Below are 21,292 nucleotides of genomic sequence, written 5' to 3'. Positions count from 1 at the left end.
TTGCAGTTGTCATCTGTAAAATGGGAGAGTAGGTTAAAATTAATTCACTTAATCTACAGATATTTAGTAAGCACTGTGTTAAAACAAAACTAAGGACATGAAAGTTACATGAAATAATCCCTGCCCTCAAAAGAGACTCACAGCTGTCTTTCAACTCTCTGATCTGTATGATTCCACAATAGTCATTGTATAACCTTTATAGAGAAAAAGCCTGTAACTTCCCATTCCTGTGACATTAAATAAAGGTTTGTCATCAAGACACTGATAAACAAACACAAGATTTCATTTTAAAACTGAATATTTAATTCAACATTGCAATAAGAATTAAACAGTTTAAAAACAGAAGCATATTAGTGGCTTAAAAAGGACAGCAACTTTAGTTTCCTTTGGAGAGGATTTTGATTGCCTGTTGTCTACAGCAAAACAATGCTAGGAAAATGTCTGTAGAAGACAGAAAATCTCTCTGAATGCAAGTCTAAAATGCTTAAAAATAGGGATTAAAGGTTTTAAAGATGCAAACCAGAAATATTCAGTATTAGAGGTATTTGATTTGAATCTTAAAAAGTTTGACATAATAAACATATATTTGTGAGGAAGATGGCCAACAAATTAACAACTCCACATAGTCTAGAGGCTAGAATCCCAGACGATCATGACTATTACACAGGCACCTGGCTGTGGTGCATCCACTACCACCGTCTTTGTTCTTCTAGATCCTTCTTGGCTTTCATCTGGGTAACTCCAAGGCACTGTGAGGAAAACAGATGGATAGATGCCCATTTCTCCTGTAGTCCCTTCTCAGTTTGGCAATTAAGCAGTCAGTCAGTGAGAAAAAGGTATTTAATCCATAACTTATAGTCCCCATAAGACCTCACTCAATTTGAAAAGCTGCCAGTTCTGTCAAATAGGCCAGCACTCCAATAAGGTATTTAGGACACAAAATCTGGGGAAAAAAAGACATTTAAATTAAAATACAATTAATTATAATAATATAGTTTGATATCTGATAAATATTCCAGACTTATTTTAAATTCCATATCTATAAGCTAAGCTATGAATAGGAACTTAAGCTTTTGTTATTCTAAGCCAAACAGACTACTTAATAAAGATCCCTGACTTTAACAAATTTGCAACTATTAGTCAATGGTGCTTAGAAGGAATTAGGTTCTTATTTATCCTGGCTTCCACTGATTAGCTACCTACCTGCTTAAAGAAAGGGGGGGTAGGGGAAGGGCATCTATGAACCGCTTGGACTTATCTTATCTCCGCTTTCTAGAGTTTCACAGCTTCCTTCTCAAAGGTATGTACGTGCGTGCTAAGACGCTTCAGCCGTGTCCAACTCTTTGTAACCCGATGGACTGTAGTCTGCCAGGTTCCTCTGTCCAGGGGTTTTCCAGGCAAGAGTACTAGAGTGGGTTGCCATGTCCTCCTCCAGGGGATCTTCCTGACCTAGAGATTGAACCCATGTCTCTTATGTCTCCTACACTGGCAGTCGTGTCCAACTTTTTGCGACCCCATGGACTGTAGCCCGCCAGGCTCCTCTGTCCATGGGATTCTCTAGGCAAAAATACTGGAGTGGGTTGCCATTTCCTCCTCCAGGGGACCTTCCCAACTGTACATAAAGGAGACTCCATTAATGTGCATTAGAGGATACCCCAGGTTAACTACACAACACCAAAAATGTTTTGTAGAAACAAACCAGAGGCAGAAACTTAGTTAACATTAATTTTAAACTTCTGAGAGGCAGTACAGTGTTGCAGTTAAAGTATATAAGCCTTTGAGTAAGATGCCTGGGTTTAAATTTCAACTTCACTTATTAGCTGTGTGATCCTTAGGGAGCATACTTATCCTCTGTGCCACAATTCCTCTTTACAACCTATGCAAGCAGGTTGTTGTGAAAACTAAATAGGACAATATGTATAAAAATGCTTAATAATGCTTGGCACAGTTAGTGCTTAACAAATGTTAGCTATCATCTGGCATTATTTGAACCTAGGAACCACAATTACTGTCTTACATCATTAAGAGAGGTTCTTAGAATAGTCCAGATAAAACAGGGCCACCCTCATATTCACAGATGGATATGAACACACTATATAAAATAGTTTGAAAATATACTTATTAATAGAATGTGAGCATATGGAAGTAAAATTTAAAAATATATAAGGACTTCATGGAATTGAATTCTGAGTATTCCAAAGTATTTCTTCAATGTGGAAAATATAATTGCCATGCATTCTGAAAACTATGCAAAAATAAGGAAAAATAACTAGATTTTTTCAAACTAACCTTTATTTTTCCATCAGTATGTGCTGAAGCTACAGATGTTGAAACACGAACCAATCTTGTGGCTGATAAGTGAATTTTGAAATGCCTATGGAAATGTGAATACAGGCAGTCCATGAACAAGTCAACTTCCTCCTGGGTAACTTCCCCAGGTGTTTTGTGAACATTGTCCCATAAAGCTTTTGTATCTTCTGGATGTATGGCATACGAAATGTCCAGACTATGAGGGCTACAGGGTACAGACCAAAGAAATTCAGTAGTGGCCATATAATGGTCCATTTTGCATGCAGTCCACATAGCAGCCATCCAGGAAAGATTAAATGAACTGATTGCTAAGGGACGGAAGTAACAGTCAAAAGTTTTCTGAAACCAGGTTCCAATTATAGCTGTATTAGTCTCTGCACCATTTGCAAGGAATAAGGGTAGACAGGTGAAATCTTCTGAAACAGTCTCCAGAAGACTGTCTCCAAATACACAGCAGAACCAACCAGTCCACAACACTTTCCCTTCTTTGTGCTCAGATGGCAATTGAGATTTTGACAGAATCTATGAAGGAAAATCAAACAGGTTCATTAAATTCAAAAGTACATTTATTCTGGACTTCACTGGTGGTCCAGTGGTTAAGAATCCACCTGCCAATGCACAAGACAGGGGTTGGATCCCTGGCCAGGGTAGATTTAGCATGCCTTGGGGCAACTAATCCCACTAGCCACAACCACTGGACCTGTGCCCTAGAGCCCATGCTCTGCAACAAGAGAAGCCACAAAATGAAAAGCCCTCACACTGCCAACTAGAGAATAACCCCAACTCGCCAAAACTAGAGAAAGCCCTCACATAGCAACAAAGATCCTCGTGCAGCAATGTAGCCAAAAATAAATAAATAAAATAAAAACCAAAAGTACATTTACTCCTAAATTACATCATCTCAACATTAATATAGTACATTTAAAAATAAGAAGATAAGTTGAATTAATTTACCTGCCAAAAACCACACAAAGAATTGTCTCCCTAATCATTATTAGGGTTTATTCAAGTTAACTGACCTTTCTCCTAATACTCTGCCTATACCTTGTCCTAACAAGGTATATGGCAAGATCTTGGTGCAATCAAATGCAAAATAAGGAATATCAATAAGGTATAATCAGGTATAGTATCCCGAAAAAAAAATCTCAACCTGAGAAGGGACTGTAAAGTAAAAGTTCACCAGATCCAATGTGATGGAATTATTCCATTAGGAAAGATGTCACTATTTCCTAAGGCAGCTCTGTCTACCCACTTAAAATGCTCTTTTGTCTGTTAGACCCCACAGTTTCCAACCACTGGTCCTACTTTTTTCCTTACATGCATATAGATCAAGTCTGATCTAATCTCTCTTCACAGAAAAAGCCCTGCAAATATTTGATGGTCTCTATCATATGCTGCCAAGGTCAATATCTCGAGTTTCTTCAACCATTCTTCCTATGACATATGTTCAAGCTCTCACACTGTTTGGACACACTTCTCTGAAAACCTTTGGCACAGGAGTCATTTGTAAGTGAACATAATTACTTCAAAAACATCTGATTACAGGACTGTTACCACCTTTAACCTATATTATACTCCTACTAATCTAACCTTAGATTGCAGTAGTTTTCTGGTTTTTAGTTGAAAACGTTACATAAATTAGCCCTACACACTCATTTTCATTGTTATTAAGTAAATCCTCCAACCCCCACAACTTATACTAAGGCAGTAAACGTATACCTATTAAAATTTTAATCTCTTTCAATTTGACCCACTGTGCCAATCCATTCAGATCTTCTAGATCTTGATTATATTTTCCAGTAGATTGACTAACCCCTCAAATGTCAAATCTGCAACTTATATAACAAACATAACTTCCAGATAGTTACAGAAGTTTTAATTTAAGTTCAACCAGGACAAGGTGAAGATCACAGCCCTATATTATATCCCTTTAGAGACAATCATGTAAACAATTACTTTGACCATTCTCCTCCTTGTTCAGAAAGTTGTAAGAGACTTTCAAATACTTTTAAAGCTCAGATATAGTATGTCTATCACATTTTCATAATCTAAAAGTCCTATAACTCTGTCAAGAAATAGATTTAATTTGAAAACTATTAGGATACTACACTAGGAATTCAAGAGGTCATTTCTATTTCTCACAAGAATATTTGCTTGCCTGATGACATGCAAACCATGTAACTTCTTAAGGCATCAACTGCTTTACTTGACAGAGACTGCTAAATATCTACCCAGTATCTATTTTTCCTTCCACAATAATACAGAGATTTCACTTGGGCTGGCGAAGTACCTACTAAAAAAATTTCTAGTTTCCCTTCCAATTGGGATGTAAAGAGAAATTACTGTTGGCTCTCAGCAAGTCTCATTCAAAACTTACTCAGTGGCAGGCAACCTGTCTGCCCTTCCCATCCTCCTCCTCCTCCTTGCCTTGAACTTATATATAATATTTAGAACTCCAGGAGCCAATTTAGATTACAATGAGACCATAAGCATGGAAGCCACACACCAAGGATGATAGAGAAGACAGAAGGAGCTTAGATTATTAATAATTTCATGAAGCATTTATCAGCCTTGAAAAGCTTACCTCTGGATACTTTTCTGCAAGATAACTAAACCTCTATCATTTTTAATTCACTGTTATTTAGACTTTCTGTTATATGCACCTGAACCTAATCCCAATAATCCTGAAATCCTTGCCAATACCATGATCTATACCAGGGGTCAGGAAACCTTTTCTGTAGAGGGTCAGATAGAAAGTAAATACTTTAGGCTTTGCAAGCCATATGGTCTCTGTAGCAACTTCTCAACTCTGCTGCTGTAACACAAAAGCAGCCATAGACTATGGGAACAAATGAAAGGGGATCTATTTCAAGAAAACATAACTTACAAAGCCAAGCAGTGGGGTCTATCTGGGCTTCAGGTCATAGTTTGCTGACCCCTTATCGAACAAACAAAATTTCAACTGTTTCAGAACTTACCAATGACTAAAATGAGTTAACTCGGCAGAAACAGAAGTAGCAGACATGAACAATAAAATAAATCTGGTTTCTTAATAAAACAAAGGATAGTCATACTACTTGTATACACTACATATTGGAAGGAATGTAAAATGTTACATTTCTAAGAGTAATTTGGTATGATAGATCTACATATAGGATTTTAATCCCAGTAAAAACCATAGAAATATACAGATAAATTTACAAAAATGCAAAATTTACATTTAGTTACTCAAAATGACATGAGTTAACTACTTACAGTGCAGATTATTAGTTTTAAAAAAAGCCACAATCATATTGCAAAAAGAGGGACAATATGACCACGATTTTAATAGATACAAATGCCAAACAGACATATCTAGGTTCATGATGGAGTCTGCAGTTTTCTTATAACGTCTTTGCCTAGTTTTGGTATTAGGGTAATACTGGCCTTTCCCTTAGGAAGTATTCCCTCTGCTTCTAGCCTCTGAAAAAGCTTGTAGGAAACTGGTATAACCTCATCTCTAAATGTTCGGTGGAATTCACCAGTGAACCCATCCAGACCTGTTGCTTTCTGTTTTGGGAGGTTATTAATTATTGACTCCATTTCTTTACTAGGCCTAGGTCTATTCAGACTGTCTACTGCCAAATAGATGTGTACCAAAATGTTATCCTGTGGTTTTTAACTTTGTTTGTACTTAAATATTTAACTTTTCTTAAAAGAAACAGGGTTATATTGTAAAAGGAAAAATCTAATTACTATAATTTGATCAAACAAGATATAATATAGGTTATAAATCACACACTTGAGAATTTTTAAAACAGTAAGAATATAGTACAATTTCTAAACCAAAACAATGCACACTCCTTTCTCCTAGGAAGCAAGCACGCCTTTTACGATATACCTGGACAAGAAATGCTTCAGGATCTCTTTGTGTTCCTTTCACTCCCATGAGAGTAGAGAAAATCACTTTGATGTCGAAGTCGTCTCCCACTTCCACAGCAAGTCCTTTCTTCTTTTCAGCAGCAATAAATGCAGTCAGAAGTTTAGAGTACTCTTTGAAATTAGTATAGGAGAATTTATATAAGGGAGTTAAACTATATAAAGTCCATTGTTTATGCAGAAGGACTGTAAACTTTTGAGGATCAACATCTTCCTAAAAAAAATCAAGACAAAAGAAGTCAGAGAATAAGGAAACATTAGGGGCTTCCCTGGTGGCCCAGTGGCTGAGAATCTGTCTTGCAATACAGTGGACACCAGTTCAGTCCAGGAAGATTCCACATGCCACAGAGCAACTAAGCCCCTGTGCTTGTGCAGTCATAAATAAATAAATAAATTTTTTTAAAAAATTTGGAAACTAAGAACTTAATCATAGTATTTTAACTATTTAATACAGATCTATTACTGGATACCTGATCTTTGCATTCCAGTCAAACTGAGTTTGTAGGGCTCTTTGAAGATCTTTGAACAGACTTTTGCATATGCTGTGCCTTCCCTTTTTGATGTTCTTCCCAGAGTGTTTACAGGACATGGTTCTTTCCTTTCTCTGCCCAAATGTCACTCAAGAGGGCACCCTATCTAATGCAGCACCTGCATCCATTCCAACTTTGTCACTCTGTATCTCCTTAACATGTTTTTCCCCCCCCCACAGCACTTATTATCTGACATTATGTACTTGTCTATATTTCTGGAATCACAGGTACCATCAAAAACAAAATAGTTCATTTGTATTGGCCCTAGGGCATTGTTGAGGGTCTTCACATACACCCCCATATAAGCTCCTAGTTTTATCCTGAATTGAAGTTTTCTATAGAATCCATACTTCCTGATATAGTCTCACAGTTCCACCTCTTTTAGAACTTTCAACACAGTAGTCCACTTGACAAAAATATTTGTCCTGACTGAAAAGTTATAAAATGTTTTTCTTATTACTATCCAAAGATTTGGAGCAAAAAAAGGTTGCAGGGAGATTCCCTAGCAGTCCAGTGGGTAGGACTTGGTGCTCTCACTGCAGGGGCCCAGGTTCAACCTCTGGTTAGGGAACTACGATCTCACAAACCCATTTGGTACAACCAAAAAAAGATTTGGCAAAATTATTTGTATCACATAGAGAAAAGGAAACACTGAACCACACATTCTATTCTTGAATTTATATTCAATCTCTGTTTTCTGATTAAAAGCTATCACTTTCATTACCAGGACTAGGAATTTTTAAGCAAGTTTTCATAAAGAAGCAAAAATTTTCCCATATCCCAAAAGATCCTAGACCTACAACAGAGAAAAGAAAACAAAGTTATAAGGGAGGTGCGGGTGACTGATTGGTCAGACTTCTTGCTAAGTGACTCAGAAGCATCCATCAAACTTGTATTCACTAGGGCTTTATTTCATACTTCAATAAAATTATAAATTATGAATGTTATATACAAGGTTTAGGGTTTTTTAATGAATGATGAAAATAGCATATTGCCACTAGACAAATCTGGGACAATATAAACACCAAAATAATTTAGTAAGGAATTAGAAGAATTAAAAAAAAAAAAAACAGGAATTCATAAGAATGAAATCAGAATACTCCCTAACACCATACACAAAAATAAACTCAAAATGGATTAAAGACCTAAAGGTAAGACCAATCACAAAGGGGCAAACACAGCAAGAACTCTCTGACATAAATCACATCAAGATCTTTTTTGATCCACCTCCTGGAATAATTAAAAACAAAAATAAACAAATGGGACCTAATTAAACTTAAAAAGCTTTTGCATAGCAAAGACACCCATAAATGAGACGAAAAGACAACCCTCAGAACAGGAGAAAATATTTTCAAACAAAGCAACTGACATGGGATTAATCTCCAAAATATACAAACAGTTCATGAAGCTCAATATTAAAATAAAAAACAACCCAATCAAAAATGGGCAGAAGACCTAAATAGACATTTCTCCAAAGAAGATATACAGACAGCCAAAAGACACATGCAAAGATGCTCAGTATCACTAATTATTAGAGAAATGCAGAACAAAACTACGATGAGGTATCACCTCACACTGGTCAGAATAGTCGTCATCAAAAAAATCTCACATGCTGACTCTCTGAGGAAGACATGGCTGCCACTGCAGCAGAGGCCTTGCCACCCGCGCCTGCTCATGATTCACCACTGTTTGCTCTTGGGGACAAACAAGTCAGTCAGGAAGCCGCATCACAGCCACGGCCTTTAAAGGCACCAGCAAGATTCCTGTGGAGCCAGAGGTGGCCATTCACTGGATTAGGATTACCCTCACCAGTCACAGCCTGAAGTCTCTAGAGAAGGAATGTGCCTACCTGATCAGAGGCGTGAAGGAAAAGACTCTCTAAGTGAAAGGACCTCTTGAGATGCCTACCGAGACTCTGAGAATAACTACAAGGAAAACTCCTTGTGGTGAAGGTTCTAAGACTTGGAATCAATTCCACGTGAGGATCCAAAAGTGACTCACTGACCTGCACAGTCCCTGTGAGATTGTCAAGCAGATCACTTCTGTCAGTACTGAGCCAAGACTTGAGGTGGAAGTCACCACTGCTGATGCTTAAATCAAACTTTTAATAAACTGATAATCAGTTGTTAAAAATAAATAAATAAATAAATGCTGGAGAGGGTGTGGAGAAAAGGGAACCCTCTTGCACTATTGGTGGGAATGTAAATTGATACAACCACTATGCAGAACAGTATGGAGATTCTCTATAAAAACTAAAAACAGAACTACCATATGACCCAGCAATCCCATTTCTGGGCATATATCCTGAGAAAAACATAATTCAAAAAGACTCTATGTTCATTGCAGCACAGTTTACAATAGTCAGGACATGGAAGCAACCTAAGTGTCCACTGACAAATGAATAAAGATATTGTACATATATGCAATGGAATATTATTCAGCTATAAAAAAGAATGAAATCAAGTCATCTGTAGAGACATGGATGGACCTAGCGTCTGTCATACACACTGAAGTAAATCAGAAGGGAAAAAAATATCATATATTAACAAATGTCCAATTCCAAAGAAAGGCAATGCAAAAGAATGCTCAAACTACTACACAATTGCACTCATCTCACATGCTAGTCAAGTAATGCTCAAAATGCTTCAAGCCAGACTTTAGCCATACGTGAACCGTGAACTCCCTGATGTTCAAGCTGGTTTTAGAAAAGGCAGAGGAACCAGAGATCAAATTGCCAACATCTGCTGGATCATGGAAAAAGCAAGAGAGTTCCAGAAGAACATCTATTTCTGCTTTATTGACTATGCCAAGGCCTTTCACTGTGTGGATCACAATAAACTGTGGAAAATTCTGAAAGAGATGGGAATACCAGACCACCTGACCTGCCTCTTGAGAAATCTGTATGCAGGTCAGGAAGCAACAGTTAGAACTGGACATGGAACAACAGACTGGTTCCAAATAGGAAAAGGAGTACGTCAACGCTGTATATTGTCATCCTGCTTATTTAACTTCTATGCAGAGTACATCATGAGAAACCCTGGACTGGAAGAAACACAAGCTGGAATAAAGATTGCCAGGAGAGATATCAATAACCTCAGATATGCAGATGACACCACCCTTCTGGCAGAAAGTGAAGAGGAACTAAAAAGCCTCTTGATGAAAGTGAAAGAGGAGAGTGAAAAAGTTGGCTTAAAGCTCAACATTCAGAAAACGAAGATCATGGCATCCGGTCCCATCACTTCATGGGAAATAGACGGGGAAACAGTAGAAACAGTGTCAGACTTTATTTTGGGGGGCTCCAAAATCACTGCAGATGGTGACTGCAGCCATGAAATTAAAAGACGCTTACTCCTTGGAAGAAAAGTTATGACCAACCTAGATAGCATATTCAAAAGCAGAGACATTACTTTGCCGACTAAGGTCCGCCTAGTCAAGGCTATGGTTTTTCCTGTGGTCATGTATGGATGTGAGAGTTGGACTGTGAAGAAGGCTGAGTGCCGAAGAATTGATGCGTTTGACCTGTGGTGTTGGAGAAGACTCTTGAGAGTCCCTTGGACTGCAAGGAGATCCAACCAGTCCATTCTGAAGGAGATCAACCCGGGGATTTCTTTGGAAGGAATGATGCTAAAGCTGAAGCTCCAGTACTTTGGACACCTCATGCGAAGAGCTGACTTATTGGAAAAGACTCTGATGCTGGGAGAGATTGGGGGCAGGAGGAGAAGGGGATGACCCAGGATGAGATGGCTGGATGGCATCACGGACTCAATGGACGTGAGTCTGAGTGAACTCCGGGAGATGGTGATGGACAGGGAGGCCTGGCATGCTGCGATTCATGGGGTCACAAAGAGTTGAACACAACTGAGCAACTGAACTGAACTGAACTGAAGTGGAATCTAGAAAAATGGTACAGATGCTATATGCAGGGCAGGAATAGAGATGCAGATGTAGGGAAAGGACATGTGGACATGGCGGGGAGGGGGAGCTGGGATGAACTGGGAGACTGGAACTGACATATGTGCACTAGCATGTATAAAAGAGACGTCTAGTGGGAACCGACTGTGTAGCACAGGGAGCTCAGCTCAGTGCTCCATGGTGACCTAGATGGGTGGGATGGGGTGGGGAGAGGTCCAAGAGGGAGTGGAGATATACATATATACACACACATATAGCTGATTCACTTTGTTTTACAGCAGGAACTAACAACATTATAAAGCAATTATATCCCAATACAAAAATAAAATAAATTTAAAATAATAAACAATATTTAATGAATCCATACAGATAAATGGATAAATAAATGGAATAGAAATGAGAAGGGCCTAAAATATAACACCAAAAGCTAGCTGGAAAATACAGAGCAAATAGAGATGGAAAACCATTATTTTGCAAACATCATGATAAAGATGGAATTAGGCAACTCTACTCAATGCTCTGTAGAGACCTAATGGGAAGGAAATCCAAAAAAGAGGGGACATATGTGTGTGTGTGTGTATATGTGTATATATATATATATATATAGCTGATTCACTTTGCTATACAACAGAAACTAACACAATGTTGTAAAGCAACTTTACACTCCAATTTATACTCCAATAAATACTAATTTTAAAAAGAAAACCAATAAGACTGAAAAAATTAAAACATAAATACAAACTAAATAATTTTTAAAAATAGGATCAGGAAAAAAACATCAATGGATAAGGGATGTTAAGTTTAAGGTGAAATTTTGACAAGGCACCAGATATATGTATTATCTTAAAGTGTCTCCCCACAGACTGCTTATTAGTTGCAGGGGAAATAAAACAATAATTTTGGGGCAACACTTTCTAACAGCGTGATCAAAATTAATATCACCTATGTGCTATCACGTGTTATTCCCCCAAAAAGGACACAACAGCACCTATATGATATTCCACTTAGCAATACCTAACTTCAGTCTAATCTTGAGAAAACATCAGACCAATACAATATTCCTCCTTTTGTATTGCTTCCCTGGTGGCGCAGACGGTAAAGAATCCACCTACAGTGCAGGAGACCTGGGTTCCATCCCTGGACTGGGAAGATCCCCTGGCAGAGGGCCTGGCAACCTACTCCAGTACAAAATGAGGGACATTCTATTTAAAAAAGGAAGAGGAGGAAACATATTCTTCAAAACTGTCAGTGTCATAAGACAGAAATATTGTGGAAACATTCCAAATTAAAGGAAGTTAAAAAAACATATGGCACTGATAGTACAAATAATTGTTTTAACCATTTCTCATTCATTACTTGAGGGAGTAAGAAGATACTAAAAGTATCTTTTAGTAACAAATATTTATAATATATATGTATAATAAATAGTAACAAAAATTTAAATGTTTGTTCACAGACATTCTCAGTTACTGGTAACACCAAGGAACACAAAGAACATACCTGCAGTTGTGAGCCCTGGGGAATTTTCCTTCGCGGTGGAGTTGGGATAAATGAAGTCTGCTTCCTGACTGATTCTAATCGTTTCTGCAGAGGGGTGGCACCTATAAAGAAATCTTTAAGCCTTGAGGAAGCATCTTGTCTAGGAGTCAATTCCGGTGCATCATAAGAATCCATGGTCTGCATAAAAAGAAATAAAACCAGAATTCCAAACACTAAAAAGTTAATTCCTGCTTGTAGTTTCACTGATTCTTCTCCCTACTGTAAAGGAATTCTTTCTCTCTCCCTCCCTCTCTCTGCCTCAAGTTTTTGCTTTTTAACCAAATCTTGTATTTCTCATTGGCTAACAGGCTATCTTCATGAACATCTTACTGATACCTCAAACACAGTATGTTCAAAACTAAATCCAACTCCTTCCATTCTCCTTCTAAAAGCTACCTGATCCATTGTAAAATTCCTGTCAACTTGCTAAGTTAATTTAAATTTGTTTAAGTAGTCTCTCACTTCTACTTTTAAACATACAGTCATTAAGCATATTCTTTTGCGTTTTTTCTTCCTCAGTTTCCCCAATCTTTCCCAAAGCTACTTCCTTAACCAGGTCTTATTACCACAACCAAGCATTCCATATCTGAGGGCAATCCATTTTTCAGAAATGGCACTTTCAAAATAATGAAAAACAAAAACAGAACAAACAAAAAGAAATGACACTTTATTATTAGTCACCTGTACAAACACTTTACAGTGGTGAGATAAATTCTCTTCTGCTGGGTCCTCTTTATTTCATAATTCAGCTTGTTCTTACCCTTCTCCTAGACATAAACACATTCTCATCTTCATGTGTCTCCCTATCAACTATATTCCCTATCTCAAGTGTTCTTTTCCCATTCCATCTCTCCATTAAGACTATGTTTGAATTTAATCTCCTCTCAAACAGCATGGTTTTATTAACCATTCCCCACCTCCCCCAGAAAACCTATGTTACACACTTCTGTCTGTGTCTGTATCAGTGGCTCATTCCTGGAAGCAGTGTACCTGTGTGTATAGAATGAGGTCTCAGGGGTAAATATTTTGAAAAAGCCCCAAAGCCCTCTAGATGACTCTAACAAAATCCCTCAAGAATATTCTACAAAGTCTTTGGAGATTAATAATACACCAGCCCATCCCCAGTGGCACAGTGGTCAAGAATCCATTTGCCAAGGCAGGAGACACAGGTTCGATCCCTGGATCAGGAAGACCCTCTGGACAAGGAAATGGCAACCCATTCCAGTACTCTTTCCTGGGAAATCCCATGGACAGAGAAGCCTGGTGGGCTACAGTCCTTGGGGTCTCAGTGAGTCAGACAGAACTTAAGGACTAAACCAGCTGATATAGCTCTCTTTGATCACCTAGTCTATACCACTAATTTTGGCCCAAATTCATACTTCCTTGTATTTTTTTTTTGGTGTGTATTTCCTCTTTTCCTGGTAAGACTAAACTACTTTGAAACTGTGCTCTTTATATATCTCTTGTATAATTACCCTACTATAATGCTGAATACTCTTTGTTAAAGAAATATTGGTTTAATTGAACAGAAGTATTTCACAGAACCCTGAAATTGAAAGGAGTTATGATTTAAAACACAAGAGAAGAGTCTACACATGGACATCACCAGATGGTCAACACCGAAATCAGATTGATTATATTCTTTGCAGCCAAAGGTGGAGAAGCTCTATACAGTCAGCAAAAACAAGACCGGGGCTGACTGTGGCTCAGATCATGAACTCCTTATTGCCAAATTCAGACTGAAATTGAAGAAAGTCGGGAAAACCACTAGACCATTCAGGTATGACCTAAAGCAAATTCCTTATGATTATACAGTGAAAGGGAGAAATAGATTTAAGGGACGAGATCTGATAGATAGAATGCCTGATGAACTATGGATAGAGGTTCGTGACATTGTACAGCAGACAGGGATCAAGACCATCCCCATGGAAAAGGAATTCAAAAAAGCAAAATGGCTGTCTGGGAAGGCCTTACAAATAGCTATGAAAAGAAGAGAAGCAAAAAGCAAAGGAGAAAAGGAAAGATACAAGCATCTGAATGCAGAGTTCCAAAGAATAGCAAGGAGAGATAAGAAAGCCTTCCTCAGCCATCAATGCAAAGAAATAGAGGAAAACAACAGAATGGGAAAGACTAGAGATCTCTTCAAGAAAATTAGAGATACGAAGGGAACATTTCATGCAAAGATGGGCTCGATAAAGGACAGAAATAGTATGGACCTAACAGAAACAGAAGATATTAAGAAGAGGTGGCAAGAATACACAGAAGAACTGTACAAAAAAGATCTTCATGACCAAGATAATCACAATGGTGTGATCACTCACCTAGAGTCAGACATCCTGGAATGTGAAGTCAAGTGGCCCTTAGAAAGCATCACTACGAACAAAGCTAGTGGAGGTGATGGAATTCCAGTGGAGCTGTTTCAAATCCTGAAAGATGATGCTCTGAAAGTGCTGCACTCAATATGCCAGCAAATTTGGAAAACTCAGCAGGGGCCACAGGATCGGAAAGGGTCAGTTTTCATTCCAATCCCAAAGAAAGGCAATGCCAAAGACTGCTCAACCTACTGCACAACTGCACTCATCTCACACACTAGTAAAGTAATGCTCAAAATTCTCCAAGCTAGGCTTCAGCAATACATGAACCGTGAACTTCCAGATGTTCAAGCTGGTTTTAGAAAAGGCAGAGGAACTAGAGATCAAATTGCCAACATCCGCTGGATCATGGAAAAAGCAAGAGAGTTCCAGAAAAACATCTATTTCTGCTTTATTGACTATGCCAAAGCCTTTCACTGTGTGGATCACAATAAACTGTGGAAAATTCTTCAAGAGATGGGAAAACCAGACCACCTGACCTGCGTATTGAGAAACCTGTATGCAGGTCAGGAAGCAACAGTTAGAACTGGACATGGAACAACAGACTGGTTTCAAATAGGAAAAGGAGTACGTCAAGGCTGTATATTGTCACCCTGCTTATTTAACTTCTTTGCAGAGTACATCATGAGAAACACTGGGCTGGATGAAGCACAAGCTGGAATCAAGATTGCTGGGAGAAATATCAATAACCTCGGATCTGCAGATGATACTACCCTCTGGCAGAAAGTGAAGAAGAACTAAAGAGCCTCTTGATGAAAGTGAAAGAGGAGAGTGAAAATGTTGGCTTAAAGCTCAACATTCAGAAAATGAAGATCATGGCATCTGGTCCCATCACTTCATGGCAAATAGATGGGGAAACAGTGGAAACAGTGTCAGACTTTACTTTATTTATCTGCTCTAAAATCACTGCAGATGGTGATTGCAGCCATGAAATTAAAAGACACTCGCTTACTCCTTGGAAGAAAAGTTATGACCAACCTAGAGAGCATATTCAAAAGCAGAGACATTACTTTGCCAACAAAGGTCCGTCTAGTCAAGGTTATCGTTTTTCCAGTGGTCACATATGGATATGAGAGTTGGACTGTGAAGAAAGCTGAGCGCTGAAGAATTGATGCTTTTGAACTGTGGTGTTGGAGAAGACTCTTGAGAGTCCCTTGGACTGCAAGGAGATCCAACCAGTCCATTCTGAAGGAGATCAGCCCTGGGATTTCTTTGGAAGGAACGATGCTAAAGCTGAGACTCCAATACTTTGGCCACCTCATGCGAAGAGTTGACTCACTGGAAAAGCCTCTGATGCTGGGAGGGATTGGGGACAGGAGGAGAAGGGGACGACAGAGGATGAGATGGCTGGATTGCATCACCAACTCGATGGACATGAGTCTGAGTGAACCCCGGGAGTTGGTGATGGACAGGGAGGCCTGGCGTGCTGCAATTCATGGGGTAGCCAAGAGTCGGACACGACTGAGCGACTGAACTGAACTGATGATTTAAAAGTTATAAAAATTATTCCCAAGTACTGGCACAGTTGTGCTTCCCCGGTGGCTAGTGGTAAAGAATCCACCTACTAATGCAAGAGATGAAGGTCAGGAAAATCCCATGAAGGAGGGAACGGCACCCTACTCCAATATTCTTGCCTGGATAATCCCACAGAGCCTGGTGTCCTATAGTCCATGGGGCCACAAGAGTTGGACTCTTAGCAACTAAACTACAATTAGCATGGTTACCCTTTAAAATTTTTTTTTCACAATAGTTTTTATTACTATATTTAAATTTCATCAGGTCAAAGTATGACACACTCTATTATCTTGCACAAAACTCCATACATAAATTAAATACCTAGTTCTCAAAGCTCAGATAATGCCCCGAGCAAGATCATATACCATACAATTTAAATAGCAGCTACTGTAAAGCAGTCTAGCTTTAAATTCACAGACTTTTCTATTCAAAAAGGAATTTCAATCAGTATCACTTACAGAGAATGTTTTCTTTTTCAAATTTGTTATTTGGAATAATTGCTAACATTTATTGAGTATTTTCATGTGCCAGGTACTTTTCTAAACCCTTTAACAACCCTATGAGGTGAGTGGTTATATTCTCAGCTGACAGATGGAAAGACAAAGAAATCAAGTAACTTGCCACAGTCATGCAGTTAAAGATGCAAAAGCCAGAATTTAAATGCAGACAGTCTTAACACCAGAGTAGGTGCTCTTACCTCCTTGTTTCATGCCACTTTTCAGCAGGCATCAATTTCAAAACAAAATAAGCCTGACTAAATTTGACTCCTCTTAAAAGAGAAATGCTATAAATTCCAAAAAAAATTAGTCTATCTAGGTGAGAGAAAACTGGAGATACCAAGGGAACATTTCACATAAGGATGGGCATGATAAAGGACAGAAACAGCAAGGACCTAACAGAAGCAGAAAAGATTAAGAGGTGGTGGCCAAGAAAACACAGAAGAACTATACAGAAAAGGTCTTAATGATCCCGCATAACCACAATGGTGTGTTAACTCACCTTGAGCCTGACATCCTGGAGTGTGAAGTCATGTGGGCCTTAGGAAGCTCTAGGAAGCATTACTACAAACAAAGCTAGAGGAGGTGATGGAATTCCAGCTGAGCTATTTCAAATCCTTAAAAATGATGCTTTTACAGTGCTGCACTCAATATGTCAGCAAATTTGGAAAACTCAGCAGTGGCCACGGGACTGGAAAAGGTCAGTTTCCATTCTAATCCTAAAGAAGGGCAATGCCAAGGAATGTTCAAACTACCGTACAATTCCACTCATGTCACATGCTAGTAAGATGATGTCAAAATCCTTCGAGCTAAGTTTCAACAGTACATGAAGGCAGAGGAACAAGAGTTCAAGTTGCCAACATTCACTGGATCACAGAAAAAGCAAGGGAATTTCAGAAAAACATCTACTTCTGTTATCACTGACTACGCTAAAGCCTTTGCGTGGATCACAACAAACTGTGGAAAATTCTTAAAAAGATGGGAACACGAGCCCACCTTACCTGTCTCCTGAAAAACCTGTATGTGGGTCAAGAAGCAACAATCAGAACAAGACATGGAACAAAGGACAGGTTCAAAATTGAGAAAGGAGTACAACAAGGCTGTATATTGTCACCCTGCTTATTTAAATTTTATGCAGAGTACATCATAGGAAATGCGAGGTTGGGTGAATACCAAGCTGGAATCAAGATTACCTGGAGAAATATCAACGATCTCAGATATGCAGATACCACTCTAATGGCAAAAAGTGAAAGGGAACTAAAAATTCTCTTAATGAGGGTGAAAGAGCAGAGTGAAAAAAGCTGGCTTAAAATTCAACATTCAAAAAACTAAGATCATGGTATCTAGTCCCATCAATACATGGCAAATAGAAAGGTAAAAAGTGAAAGCAGTGACAGATTTCTTGGACTCCAAAACCACTGCGGACGGTGACTACAAACATGAAATTAAAAGACACTTGCTCTTTAGACAAAGTGAAATAAACGTAGACAGTGTATTAAAAAGCAGAGACATCACCTGGCCAACAAAAGTCCGTTTAGTGAAAGCTGTTTTCAGTAGTAATGTACGGATGTGAGAGCTGGACCATAAAGAAGGCTGAGTGCCAAAGAATTGGTTTTCAAACTGTGGTGCTGGAGAAGACTTTGAGAGTGCCTTGGACTGCAGGGAGATCAAAAGGGTCAACCCTAAAGCAAATCAACCCTGAATATTCACTGGAAGAACTGATACTGAAACTGAAGCTCCAATATTTTGGCCACCTGATGCAAAGAGCCAACTCAATGGAAAAGACCCCAATGCTGGGAAAGATTGAAGGCTAAAAGAGAAGGGGGTAGCAGAAGATGAGATGGTTAGATAGCATCACTGACACAATCGACATGAATCTGAGCAAACTCCAGGAGACAGTGAAGGGCAGAGGAGCCTGGCATGCTGTAGTCCACGGGATGGCAGAGTCAGACACAACTTAGCAACTGAACAACAATAAAAGTGAGAGAAAGACTACTAGCTTAAAGGATTGGTTTTGAGAAAACATTTCCCTTAAGCATTTAATACTACAGTAATGTGAAATAGCCCAATCCATGCATTAAAGATCAGAAAATGATTTATATCTATTTTATTTTCTCACTCCATACTCAACAATGAGTATTTTTGCCCTGCCTCATAATTAAAGAGGTTAAAAATATATCTTGATTCAATATTTTACTGTCCTAACAGGTCCTTTCACTTGCTTTCTAAAGTCAATCCATCAACTGATTCTCAATCTCCATAGTCCTTCACATCCCCCTTAGGCACAATCTTCCATGTTTATTTCAAACCTCTATCATCTCTTATCTCTACTCCACAGGATACTTTTCTTCCACTGCTGAGCATATTCTATTCCTAACACTAAAAATTTTTTGTTTAAAACCTATTCATCTCATTCCTTTTGAGACCAATTTCCTGGAAATGTGGTATACAACTTTTGCCTCCATTTACTAATAAATATTTTACTAGATATCTTTAGCAATCTCTTATGTATCTATCACTATAAAGACTGCAATTTGAAGATTACCACTGCCCTTTGAAGACTGTCAACAGTTTCTGTGAAAATCATGGACAATTTTTGGGTCATCAAGTTTGCTCATCCTTTTTCCTGTAAACTTTCTGCTATCTTGTTCTTTTCAAACACTCAACTATTTCTCCTCCTTGTTTTAGTTTCTTCTGATTCATTTGCTGACTCCTTTGCTTCCTCCAGTTGCAACAGCTGGTGTCTCCCCGAACTCTGAAATCACCTGTTCTCCATAAGGAAACATTCATTCAATATACGACTCCTCTAGTCCCATACTTCTGCACTTGCATTTCCAATTTCCTATAAAACACTGAACTTCTGTGTCCTCAAACTCATTAAGTTCAAAGCTAAACATTATTCCACGACCAATCTTTCCTCTCCAACTACCCTGTTTCTTGGTAACAATTCCAACTCTTCCTTCTCATTTTTCTCCCTGCCCATTAAAATACACCTTAGTCATCTTCTACTCTTCACTCAAGTTTTACATCCAAATTACCATCAAATTCTGATATATCCCTTAAAAATATATTTATTAGCCCTGTCAAATCACCTTCATTTTAGCCACTTATTTCCAACCCAAGCCCCTTTCCCCAACCCAAGACTAGTTTTTCCATAAACACCCCTCTTACCTTGTCATTACCTTGCTTGAGATCCCATAGCAATTCCCACACATCTAAATAAATGGAGTCAGAACTCTTTCTGTGTGGGCTTCAAAGCACTACCTTATCTGATCATAGTATCTGACCCTATTCGGGTTCACTCTTTCCTGCTTTAGTTCTTACCCCAAGATCCACAGACAAACGATCTTTCCAAAATCTAACAGCCCTCTAAGGTTGGACGCAAAATGTTTTATGCATGTGTAATTGGTAGGAGAAGCAGGTGAAGAAAGGCCTTGTTTTTCCTGTGGTTAAGTCTGTGAAGAAATGGACCCTTACTTAAATCACCTTTGTACCTTGCAACCAACACAGAAGCCCAATCGCCCCAACACCGATGTATTACCAAATCCAAGCTCGCTCTGCTCACCACAAGACACGTCAATGATTCAGAGATGAGGTGTTCAGGGAAGCCAATTATTTTCCAATAAAGAAAATAAATTTTCTTTATTTATTTTATGACTTTATTCGGAAAGCCAGTTGACCAAGAAGATGGTAGACTAACATCTCAAAATGACCATCTTATCTGGCACTAGATGCCAGTTCTTTTATACATCAGAGAAGGGAGGAGGTGAGGAAACAAAGTAAAAAGGCCATTAATCTAGAAAGTATCTCCTAGAAGAACAAGCCTTAGGCAGAGGATGTGTTAATTTCTTCCTTCCTGTCATCTACACGCGGGCAGGGTTCTAAACCAATGCACTTTAATAACAGTCAGGCAGAGGTGCAGAATTCTGAGGCAGGCCACTATGTATTATAATAACAAAAGCAAGTCAAAGAAACAGTTTCAACGCGGAGTCAGAATTGGCTTTAGCCTGCAACAAATGCTTAGACCAGAGCTAAGCAGGTCCTGTGAAACGCACTTGAGCAGCCAAGTATTGTAAAGGTAACGACCACACGACAGGGCAAAACACAAAGTTTACTGCTACGGCTGAAGCAATAACAAAGTATCTTACCAATAAAATGCCGTGATGACGCTGTCACCCATTCCCTTCACGAATCATTCTTCAAGCCGGGATCCAAAACTCCATCGAAACTGAAAATCCTCGAAGTAAAAAAGCCGCCAAAATGACAGCAAAGAGAAAGTCCAGAGGAACCCCTGGCCCTCCCAAATTCCTTCAAGCTCCATCCACCACAAGACGCTTCAAGACGGACGCAAACGAGCCCAGCAAGAAGACCTCCGCTCCCAAAGACGCCAGCCCAGCTTGGCACTTCAGGCCGGAAGGGATATATCCGCTGCCTCAACCACCAGCTCCGCGAACCTCGCTCATAAGGAGTCTGCTTCAACCCGCGGAGGGAAAGGGCAAGGGACAGTGTGTTCCACCTCGCCCCTCTCCACTTGAGCCCTCAGAGGCCAACGCCAGCTCGGAAATCCCGCCTTTGAGAAGCGGCAAATTGGCGTTCACCACCTCGTCCGTTTAAAATCGTTTCCCGACTCGCTCTGCGGCCGGACGCAGGACGTCTCCGCGGCGCCGATTCCTGGTCTGTGAAGCTAATGAAGCAACTA

At 39.1% G+C, this 21,292-nt stretch overlaps 1 protein-coding gene and 1 pseudogene across 1 annotated transcript; one reads left to right on the top strand and one right to left on the bottom strand.

Moving 5' to 3' along the window:
• Positions 1-280: 280 nt before the first annotated feature.
• Positions 281-21,263, bottom strand: CENPL (centromere protein L). The gene is made up of 5 exons (XM_040263969.1): positions 20,742-21,263; positions 12,171-12,347; positions 6,191-6,442; positions 2,290-2,832; positions 281-943 (listed from the first exon to the last, which is right to left on the bottom strand). Exons 2-5 carry the CDS (start codon positions 12,342-12,344, stop codon positions 872-874), a joined length of 1,041 nt encoding a protein of 346 aa, XP_040119903.1. The 5' UTR covers positions 12,345-12,347; positions 20,742-21,263; the 3' UTR covers positions 281-871.
• LOC120880406 lies at positions 8,316-8,922 on the top strand (annotated as a pseudogene).
• Positions 21,264-21,292: the final 29 nt, after the last annotated feature.

Source organism: Oryx dammah, unplaced genomic scaffold (assembly GCF_014754425.2).
Source record: "Oryx dammah isolate SB20612 unplaced genomic scaffold, SCBI_Odam_1.1 HiC_scaffold_21, whole genome shotgun sequence".
Lineage (NCBI taxonomy): Eukaryota > Metazoa > Chordata > Mammalia > Artiodactyla > Bovidae > Oryx > Oryx dammah.
This window is presented reverse-complemented; position numbering and strand designations above follow the sequence as displayed.

Coding starts and splice junctions, on each gene's coding strand:
- CENPL (XM_040263969.1), bottom strand. CDS start 12,344: ATGGATTCTTATGATGCACCGGAATTGACTCCTAGACAAGATGCTTCC. Junction 6,443..12,170: donor CCCAGGGCTCACAACTGCAG/GTATGTTCTTTG, acceptor GATTTTTTTTAG/GAAGATGTTGATCCTCAAAA. Junction 944..2,289: donor ATACTGATGGAAAAATAAAG/GTTAGTTTGAAA, acceptor TTTTTTCCCCAG/ATTTTGTGTCCTAAATACCT.